This window comes from Populus nigra, chromosome 1, assembly GCF_951802175.1.
Source record: "Populus nigra chromosome 1, ddPopNigr1.1, whole genome shotgun sequence".
Taxonomy (NCBI): Eukaryota; Viridiplantae; Streptophyta; class Magnoliopsida; order Malpighiales; family Salicaceae; genus Populus; species Populus nigra.
Genome location: NC_084852.1, coordinates 37,513,231 through 37,524,665, shown reverse-complemented (window position 1 = coordinate 37,524,665; position 11,435 = coordinate 37,513,231). Strand labels below are relative to the sequence as shown.

The window sequence follows — 11,435 nt, the reverse complement described above, 5'->3', positions numbered from 1 at the left end:
CTTCTTTTACCGGCATTCATCTTGCCTTTGATGTCTACACCTGTGCTGACAGTGAATTAGTGACATACAATATACTTATAATTTACTTTTTTTTTTACCCTTATTCATGTATATTTGAAAGTGTGGTTGAAATTATTTTTTAAAATATTTTTTATTTAAAAATATATTAAAATAATATTTTTTTATTTTTTAAAAATTATTTTTAAAATTAACACATTAAAATGATCTAAAAATATCAAAAATATTATTTTAAAGCAACTAAAAAATAAAAAATTTAATTTTTTTTAAAACACTTTCATAACACATTAAAACTATTCAAAATCCAAAAAAAAAAGATTTTGAAGCAGAAAATAAACATGCAAAGTAAGAGAATAAAAAACCTAGTTATGAAAAAGTTCAGAAATAATACTTGGTATTTTTTGTATTAATTTTAAATTTTTTTAGTTAAAATGTCCAAATAAATGTTAAAATAAAGGTAGTTTTAAAGTTACTACCAAAGAAAATAATTTTGTGTATTAACTTTAAACTTTTAAAAATTCTCAACCAAGGATTTTCATCCATTTTCAAAGCTTTTTGTCCATGTTTCCATCTATGTTTGTAAAAAATGATTTCGTTTTATCAAGAATTTAACATTTTCTTAGTTATTATAATGAGAATTCTTAATCGAAATTTTTCGAAAGTTTGATGGTAAAATTTAAACAAATAATAGCTTGAGTGTAAAATTAATGACACCTCTATAATTTGCTGGTATATTTGATGTTTGCCCAATATATTTTTGGATATCTCCTTTTTTGCCTCAAAATATAAACCAAATTAAAATTTAATACTCTCTCTTTTCATCAATATTTAAAAATTTAATTTATAAATATACTAAACGTTATTAAAAATTAATCTTGTAACAATCCACCCTCGTATTTGTTTTTTAACTGCCTTCTAAAACCCACCCAAGCATTTAGGTTTTCTCTCTCTTGTTATGACTGGACCCATTAAACTCCCACCCAGATTCCAGGCCCATCAATAGATGAATCTAGAAATCTACGAGTTCCTGGGTTCACCTTGCCTAATCCAACCCATTATATATTCTCCTGATATCACCCTCAATTTATACTTCTAAATTCGAATCTCTCCCCGGAAAAAAGAAGGAAAAAGAAAACGTTAAAAATCAAATCGTCCTCCCCCCACTCTGCAACCCAAACAAAATTAGCCGTAAAATTGCAACAGCTCACACTTAAAATGGCAGCCTCTTCTCCAGTCATTAGCAATAACAGCTCCGACATCGGCCAAACCGCCATCTCCGCCGCCGCCGCAGCGTCTTTCAGCGTGCCACCGAAGACTCTCCGCGGCCTCAACAAACCTAAGTGTATTCAGTGCGGCAACGTTGCCCGCTCCAGGTACATATATGTGCATGTAGTACTTTATAATGGTACACGGTATCGTTTTCGTTTCTGCAGTTAGGTTTTGGTTGTTTCAATTTGGAATTACTTTAGCAAAAATAGTGGAATTGAATTTAAGAGGTGTGATTGTTTGAATTTGTCATGAAGATAGTTACTTAAACAAATGAGAATGATAGGTGCCTAGCCTCAGCAGTATTGTATTGGTTAATTCTGGTCAACAGAGGAGTTAATTTACCAGGGGAGATAAACAATTGGTGATTTACTTTCGCTGTCATCTTTAAAATGCATTGAGTGAATGATAATCTGTCCGAGGATTTTGGCTATCTCGAGTGAGATTTTATACCTATCCTAGAGCTTGTGATCTTAACTTCGAGGAAATTTTCATTGGTGTAGTAAATAAAGTTATAGCCTAAAAATGTAGTTATGTAGCTGTGAATCAGTTAAATTGGGGTTCTCGACAAAATATTTGGATATAGTCCTACCCTTCTTCTCTTCTTTTTTTGGGCAGTTAGGTATTGACTATTAGGTTATACAAGGTTTGTCCGCTTGGATTTCTATTTAAGGAGAGAGGCGTGTGTTTAACTCGCTTTCCAAGTCTATTAGAAACTGACCAACTCAATTTGGTCTATAGACACTTCCAGTGGTGTGTTGAACAGCTGATTTTTAGTGTTTAATATATTGGTTTGTATAGAGAGCCCATGTAACAAATGCTATTGTTACTGTTAGTGGTGATATCTAAAATTATGCATGCTTAGTGGATAGGTTTGTGATCGTTGAAGATGCTACTCCAGCGTGCATGTGTGTTAGAGAAGTATATATTTGTCTGTCTATCACTTGCATTTTATTATTGTGAATGTATCTTAAAAAAATTGACATCTTTTCCACTTTTTGAACCTTTCATAAATGGAACTATCTATGCAGGTGCCCTTATCAGTCGTGCAAAAGTTGCTGCTCAAGAGCTCAAAATCCATGCCATATTCACGGTACCCCTATATTCTTGTGCAAATTATGTCAAACTATTATCTTTGCTGCATGTTATTGCCCCAAAATCAAATTTGATATTCTGTCTTATTATGGAAAGAGAAAACTTATTAGACATACTTAGTAAGGATGTCTCATTCAAAAACTACTCTAAATCCGAGGATGCTCCTTCATTATGCACGCTTTGTTTTACATATCTTGGAAGGAATATTTGGAGATAAACTAAAGTGTCAAGCCATCCAACCTTATTTTCTTTTTGGCCAGTTAGGGAAATAGAATCATTCCACCACTAATTTCATATCATCTGAGGAGGTTGTTTCTCTAACGACTAGATGATCATATATGGTACACGGCCCTATTTGGGATTGCAATGCATATTTATTGATTTTTTTGTGTGAAAATCTATTCTCTGAAAAATCCTTGATCTTTCTGACATAACAAGGAGAATTTCTTCTCAGGTTTGAGCATTGATAAATTTATATGTAGGCGAATTGATGGCCTTTTTTACTTTGTGTGCTTTCTTAAACTTGATTTTGATGCTAGATATCTGAAGAAAAGGTTTTTATCTTTGGCTATTCAGCTTTGTTGGGCTGAAGTGATAAAATGATCTGGTGTCACATATCTTACTGTAAGTTTAGCCCCTGACAAATTGAGTCGCAGAGGAAGATACATGAACAATTAATTTTCAACTGGATACTTTGAGTTCAGTTGAAGGTGGTGTGTTGTGTGCAAGAAAGGAGGAAAATCTTAGCCATTTGCTTATTTACTGTCATGTGGCAGTGGGGTTTTGGACTGTGATCGCTACTTGTCTTAGAATATGTTGTGTGCTTCCAACGTTCAATATTATTCCTGGAAATCTGGCAACGAAAGGTCGTGACCATGGTAAAGAATATATGGGATTTGCTTCCTCATGTTCTATTTTGAATGATTCGGACAGAGGAAGGAGCAAACAGAGGAGTTTACAGAGGGGATGCTACCTCCATTATTAGGTGACAGCTCTTCCTTGACAGTTCTAAGGTGTTAGAATTTACTCTTTTCTTGGTGTGGGAGCTGGTAGATAAGTTTGTAAGTAGCTTGATAATATCCCACGTGTTTTTTTTTTTTTACAAGAAGTGATGCCCCCTCTTTGGTACATTGAATATTGATCAGTGTACTTTTATCTTACTGACAAAAAGGACACCTTAAGATTCCTTAAGGTCAGCTATGTAGTAATCTAATCTTTTGAATTCATATAATTTCATGAAAGGTTTGGGCTTCTAGAGAACTTGAGTAAGCTTAAGATTTAAAGGTGAAAGGTAGATGATACTTGAGAAATCAAGTTGCTGGAAAGTCCGGATGGAGTTTGATTTCTTTGGTGCTATGTGATCATGAAAATACCAAAAGAACTTTAAGAATCTGTACACCGAGGTTTAGAAAATAGAGGAACAAGGCTGGTTGTGAAGTGAAAAATGGATATTGTAAAAGAGGAACTGTGGGCTGAATACAGGATATTGCTCTATGAAACATGGATACTCTACATGAACTATGAAATAAGGAGCCTGCCAATGGTTGAGTCGGGTGCGCACTGAAACCTGTATGAGAATTTCCCAAAATTAGAAAATTAGTTTCTCATTCTTAATTTTTTTTCTTTGATATCATCAAGTGAAACTTGACTTGAAATACAAAGGATAAGAAAAAAGGAGGTCTTATAGAAGACTGGCAACAGTCTGAGCACCTGATTTTCCTTAGTAGACCTGTAACTTGATTGCTTTTAGGTTTGTAATTTAATAAAGGGAATGCATGACAAGTTAGCTTTGAAGGGTAAGGAAAATCTGCAATTGATGTTTTGCTGATAGGTCTTGGTTGGGAAAGGTTTTGGAGAGATGCTGTGAAAAGGATTTTTTTCTCTTGCTCAAGTTTTGGTTTTTAATTTTGTTTTTGTTACTGGAAGCCTTATCTGGATGTTTGTAGAGATGAGCTCCTCGACATGTTATACCTTAAATGACTTATCAGCATGTCATATTCTGTTGTACCTCCTGCTTCCTATGTTGGAAGTAACTAGATAAAAGCTGCAGAGAATTAAAGAGGAGTGCTTATAACTAGGAGGAAAACGGAGAGAGGGGTTGAACACTGGGCGCACATATCTTCGTAAAGTAAAAAAGGTTGAATTTCCACCAATCAAAGTCTTGTATCTTTAAGATCACATGAAAACTTATGTCATTTTCATTGTTCAGATTGGATTATATTGCTTAGTTCAAACCTAACAGATGAACACCTAAAGTTGATGAAAACATACATCAGACATATAGAACCGTACAGAAATCATGAGAGTTGAAGTTATCTTTATTTAAGCATGCTCAAGTATTCCTGAGTAGGAAACTAACAGATAAGCACCAAATGGACTAGCCTAAAGTTGAAATAACTATGCCCAAGATATATAGGAACAACTAAAATGTGCAAGCTGTTATCATGCCTATAAAATTATGCATGTCAACTTGTCACTGCTGCTGCCACGGCTGATTTAAGGACTTATGTAGCTCACTTTAGATTTATGTCTGAACTAATGCAAGGTCATCTTGCATGTGGACACATGTTTAAAGTCCCAACCCCCAAGTTCTCATGTATGTGTGTGGGTGTCTGTAAATGTGCAACAGTAGCAAGACTAGATGCCAAAACTTGATGCATTGTCACACAAATTGTAAGAACAAAGTGTGGAAATTCAGTTGCTACATGATTTTGGTGATGGGAAGAAAATGTTACATAACACTTTCAATATTGCAATTGTCTTTGAAATCTCACCTTCAAGGATGATGCATTGTAAATTGACATTCCAGTTTGCTATCCATTTGTAAAGAACAAGTAAATTGTCTGCTTGCCATTATATTTTTGGTCTGTTAACATCCTCATTTTTGTAAATGCAGTTCTTAAAGCCAATGCAACATTTCCGGACAAGACTCCAGCTTCAAGTGCTCCTATCTTTGAGCAGCAGCCGAATGAAGCACCTCCTGCAGTGTAAGTTAAATTCCTGTCTGTAAGCATACCTGTTGTACACGTCCATATTCATTCTTATGCCATGTGTTGTGACTTGGATGCTTGACAAAGTACTAAAATATCAAGCAAGAAACGACCTTACTCAGTGGTTGGAATCTGTTACTTCAGTAGATGATACTTTCACTTCATTATTGACTTCTTATCCGAGGGTAGGTTGTTAAAATTGCCATATGGCTCAAAACAAGGATATGATACATATTATTACATTCAATTTTCTTTATGTGAAATAGTGAATTCTTTAATTCTCTGTTCCAATTGAATTCCTTTTTTGTTTCTTCTAAAATATGCTTTGCTTTTCTAAAGTTACTCGTTCTGGTTTGCTAAATGCATCCTATACTAATTTATCTTTTGCATTTTATTCAACTTCTTCGACTTGGTTGTCTATACTCTGTATTACCTACTTTCTTGGGATGTGTTTCAGGAGTTCTCATAGAACCGCATCACTTAGGCAACTTTCTAGCAATTTTTCCCAATTCAACAATTTACATTCACCACTCCGTTCAAGGAAATCATTGACCAGAAAGGTGTGTTATAATAAGCTGACATATACCATTGCTGACTGTTATATTTTGGCGCAATAAGGTTTTTCCTGATCTAAAGGATCTGTTTCAGGAAGCTGCGGCTATAAATGAATGGAGGTTTTCCAAATTGAAGGAATTCAAGGATAGAAATATTGAAGTGGAAAATGAAGCCTTTGATCGGTACATGCATAATATTAGCCTACTGGAAGAGGTATTCTCTTTGAAATCTTTTCTAGAAGGCTCCACTGAGGATGGATCACTCTCTTCAAACCACGACCATGCATCTGCAGAGGATGATGACACAGAGGAAAAGATGGTTTCAGAGCAGAAGTTGAAGCTTCGGTCAAATCCTAGAAGGAGTGAGAATGTCCGTAAGAGGCTACAACAACTTGTTGATGGAGGATTGAAGAAGCTTCAGAAACTCGAGTTGAATAATGGCAGTGTTAATAACCAAAATGAACTTGATAAAAGGCCGGAGAAGGCAAAAGGTTTGAGGGCGGAGAGGGCTTCAGCTTTAAGTGATCTTATTGACAAGCTAAACAAGGCCCGCAACGAAGAAGATCTAAATTCTTGCATGGAGATAAATGCCCAACTTTCTAGTCAGCACACTCGGTCTAGAACAGAAACCAAAGCTGTTGAGGTATCGAGGGAGCAAATTGCCAAAAATGACTTGGCACCACCCCAAAAAGAATTGGATTATTTTTCGCAAAAATTATTTAGAACAGTGGAAATTGACCACCAAGCTCTGACAAGTATAGATGCACACTTCTCTTCCCTAGAAAAGATAGAAGATTTGTGATGTGGTTAGGTCTATTAATAGAGGATAGAGATTAGGTTAGTCTAGAAGATAGAAGCTATGCTTGAATACTGATCTAGTCTGGTGGCCTGAACTTTTCTCATCTAGTTTTGCCCATTCTTGGATGTCATTGTTGTGCAAAATTTGTCGTCGTTGATATGGAAATTAGTAAGATCCACGTGCCATGTATTTTCTTTTGCATCAGGTCTTCCGTGAAGGTTGATTGCGTTTCGCTTTTATGGGTTAAACTACAGTGTTTATGCTGAGCTGTTTCAAATTTTCAATTCGTTCGTCCTGTGATTGCCTAATATGCAAGAAATTTCCATCGAGCATTGGGCCATTTCTATGCCGGAAGGGAAAGCTGTTTTGTAGGTAGGCTGTGCCTCCTATTTTGACCAGGACGGTGTTAATAACTGGTCGACACTCTGTGCTGACGTTTCTAAAGTCTGACCTTCTGCAGGTACAAGGTTAACATAAAACGAAAAAAATCAAAATAAAAATAAAAATCGACATGATATTTCACGAGATACACACGATGATTGAAGGAAGGGAAGCTTGCCTGGGGCAGCCTCTTTGGGCTAAGAAACTGGGTCCATAGCCGGGTTAATGAATTTGGGGTGTATGTGCCATGGATTTTGTCTTAATAAGATTCTTTATCTTTAATTACTTGATTCAAACCTTCTACTATAGATCCGTTAACCCTGTTAGTGATTTCGTCATTTATAGTGTTTTTTAACTGTTAACTTTGAATATTTTTAGAGCACGCTTTTTTATATTTGAAAAAACTCGTAAAAAGTAATAAATAGATAAATAATTTTAAAAAATTAAAGAAACAAAATTAAGTTCTATACCACAGTGACTTTTTTCCTCATGTGTAATTAATCATTTTATAAATTAAAAAGAAAAATTAATTATAAAAACATATAATTAATAATATAATTAGTTAATTTATATATAATTAAGAAATAAAAAAATAAGTCGAGAAACCCAGATTTTCTTATATATATATAATTAATCATTGTCCTCTCATTTATAAGTAATTATTTATTTTATAATTAATAAAGATGTAATTATAAAATCAAGGAAAGAAAAAATTGGCAGGAGTTTTGTATTTGTGACTTATTTTTTTAATTCTTTTTTATCTCATCTTTTTATGTATTTTACTACAAAAAAGTATATTTTAATAATATTTCAAAGTTAGTCAAATAATACAATTAATTACAGAAGGATTAAAAAGTTTGGATAAAAAAGTTTTAAAACATGAGGGATTTTATTAAGAAAAAATTGATAGTATGAGAACTCTCCGCTCAATAAAGCTATGGTTCTGCAAGCTATTCATGATTTGAGTTATTAACCCAACTAAATTATATAAGATAATTTTATTTTAATTAAATGATTAAAAAAATAACGACAAGAAATGAACTAAATAAAAACACGATTAGAGAAAAAAACCTTTTTTCAAAAGGGTGAAAATGATGCAACTACGTTCTCAAATAATTATACATGAAAAGATAAAATTGGGTATAGAAAAGAAAAAAAATGACCAAGTTAACCTAAGCTAGTATCATAAACTTTAAATCTTGGTAATAAGGGCCGAACAATTCTGGATGAACCTGTCAAACCTGTAACCCATGTCATAAGATTGAGATAATCTAATAGGAAAAAAAACCAAAAATATGCACAATCTTGAATAATGAAATCATAAAAGAAAATAAAAAAAATAAGAAAAAAATAATGTCAAGCCGTGTTAACTTTTTAAACTCGTGACTCAAGTTATTGGATTGGAAACATTCTATTTGGAAAAACAATGAAGTCCAATTCCCAACCAATTAAATGTTAAAGAATGAAATTGAAAGAAAATAATTTCTATTTAATATTGAAGGATGAAACAAAAAAAATCTAAAAAACTTGTCTAAGTAAAACAAATAGCAATCAAAAGAATAATGATCAAATTTGACATAAAAATAAAATGAAATTAAATGATGAGGGATGAAATTGAAAGGCAAATTCAATTAAGAAAATAATTAAAAACAAAATAAATACCAATAAAAAGAATGAGAACTAAATCTGAGAGATGAAAAAATTGAAAGAAGATGAAATTGAAAAACAATTTTAATTTTATAAATTATTTGAATAAAAAAATAACGATCAAAAGAAGAGGAATCAAATATGAAGAAAAAACAAATTGAAGGGCTAATTTAAAATTATAAAGTGACACACACGGAAATTAAAGTGAGTAAAGAAAAGAAGAAGAAGAAAAAGCTCATTAGCACCCAACCGTAGGTCATAATACCACACTCGCCGCCGTGGGAGGGAGAGAATGCCGTGAGGAATCCAACCATGTCAGGGAAGCCTATTGTTTATTACTAGAGGCCACCGTACACACCACCTAAAGGTAACGAAGCGCTTGACGCGGTGACACTTGTTTTGCATATGTTAGTATAAAAAAATTACCTTAAGCCAACATGGATTTAACAATAAACCTTATGTAAAAAGATAAAATAGTCCTTGTATGACAACTTCACACTTTTTGATTTTTAAAGGTATTTATATCATTTAATTGTTCTAACCAAAATAAAAAGACAAAAATAACCATGGATGATAGTTTATTATTTTTTTGTTTTCAAGGGTATTTTAATAATTTTACTATGTTAAAACACAAAAAACTGATTTGTTCTCAGTCAATTATAAATAACAGGTCACTAAAAAAGACCGAATCACCCCAACACAATTAGTATTGATTTTTTTTAAATGGTTTACAGGTAATTATACTACAGAGATGAATAGTAAATTAAGTGTCCATGCACAGTAAATTTGCCTTGGGTTTTAGTTTTTTGTTACATTTTCTTCGTCGAGAGGAGCAATATATTTTCATAGCAGCCGTGCATGTATAATATCTAGCATGATCTCTCATATTCTTTACCTTTTAACTTTTAAGAAAATCCCAATTTGGAATATTGGTTTTCGAACGATATCATATGCCCAATCTTTCCGAAATCTTTCACCGAAAATATTGACCTCTGACCGGTCATAATATACAGTTTGTTTGGATGCTCCAACTGTGGATTGAATTTGCGCAGTCCTGTTCTTAAGAGAATCTGATGGTTCAACCTCTTGTTCTGATTTGAAAACATTACAGGGGAACCCACCAAAGACAAGAAAAAATGGCCACAGCCATGGCCTGATATGAATTTTGCTGAAATAATTATGGAGCAACCGAGCAATCCCTTGCACAATTATTTATCTTTGAATCAAAGTCATGTTGGTTTTGCTGGTGCCTTCATAAAACGAATCCTCAATAGGCGACTTTTCTAAAGGAACACACCATTATGACAAAGAAATTCCAGCTTTCTGAAATTTCCCTCAAAGCTCTTTTTTGAACCATTAAATTTTGTAGGTTTCTTTAATGGGTGTTGCTTTTATTGCCTTTATTCTCCTATACACACTTCTCAACCCACAACGACCTTTCTTGGTGGATATCTATCTTTCTTTCCTGATCATTTTCCCTTGAAATAAGGCTGTCATCGCTTTCAATTTCAATGGCTATACTCATCTCAACATCACCTTTCCGAGGACCTTTAATTTGTATTTTTGTCAACCCCATTATCATGGTCACTGCCCTCAGCCACTTGATCTTAATCATGATCCTTATTAATTGATTTTTGGTTCATCACACACTGAATTGTTAGGCCATCAATAAAAGAAGAGGAAAATGGAGGGAGAGACTTCTCTGGCAACGAGGATCTTGATAATAATGCAAGAGAGAAATCAGTTTCCAAGCTTAAAAAGTTGTTCCCTCTTGTGATATAAAATGCCACTACGAATAAGTGGGGAATTTTCAATGGATAATCAAAGTAACCCAACTTTAGGGTGAAGCGAAAGATATATATGCTCCCCTTGAGCTTAAATTATCAAAAACCCAACTGGCAAAGTCCCTGACAGCAAATTATTCTTGATTTAACATATGGATCCAAGGCATGAACACGACAAGCAAATCTCAAACTCTTCGGCTATCCCGTTTCTTGGACTTTGATTTTCACATGCTATCCATCTGGACAGTCAAGCAGATTAACTTGACAAAGGCCACACAAATACGCACCATAATAATTATGTTGCTGATAGAGATTTGATTAATCAAGGAGATTAAATCTATAATAATATCACATGTGATGGTCATTCCCTAACACATTGATTGCTTGTATTAAAAAAAGAAGAGAGTAGATCCCTCGTGGCTATCAAGAAAGCTGATCAGATAGGCAAGGCAGCATCATTTTCTGCGATGCCTGGTTACGCATACATATTCCTCTTTTCAAAAAGTTTTCACCCATGTGTATGTGCAGCCAAGAATCGTGGTTTCTCTATAATTGTGTATCTTGGTACTGTTAGGGCTGTGATTGATGCCCTTCCAATGACAGAAGGTTTTTATGGCTTCAACTATGCCACTAAAGCTCTCACAAGGTCTTGTTTGCTTGTCAAGTCTCACAGCCACAGAGGACCACAGAGTTTTGGCACACTACTCCAAATTCTGTAATAATTACAAATAACTTGAGTCACATATACTTAACTTGGTTGATTCCCAGGCTAACTTGATGAATCATTATATATGTATGTGTGTATGCATACATACCTGGTTAAGCTTACAATATTGCATTAATTAACGAATTCGTTGAGCTTTCAACAAATTCCTAACAACTCCTTCACCCTGATCGATCT

General features: G+C 33.8%; 1 protein-coding gene across 2 annotated transcripts; it reads left to right on the top strand.

Annotated features, from left to right (window-relative positions):
• The first annotated feature begins 1,093 nt into the window (after nucleotides 1–1,093).
• Nucleotides 1,094–6,970, top strand: LOC133694870 (uncharacterized). Of its 2 annotated transcripts, none has more exons than XM_062116567.1 (5): nucleotides 1,094–1,391; nucleotides 2,316–2,377; nucleotides 5,276–5,366; nucleotides 5,827–5,929; nucleotides 6,018–6,970. In XM_062116567.1, exons 1-5 carry the CDS (start codon nucleotides 1,234–1,236, stop codon nucleotides 6,723–6,725), a joined length of 1,122 nt encoding a protein of 373 aa, XP_061972551.1. In that variant the 5' UTR covers nucleotides 1,094–1,233; the 3' UTR covers nucleotides 6,726–6,970. The 2 variants fall into 2 exon arrangements, with proteins under 2 accessions (XP_061972551.1, XP_061972559.1); XM_062116575.1 differs by lacking the exon at nucleotides 1,094–1,391 and adding an exon at nucleotides 2,058–2,205.
• Nucleotides 6,971–11,435: the final 4,465 nt, after the last annotated feature.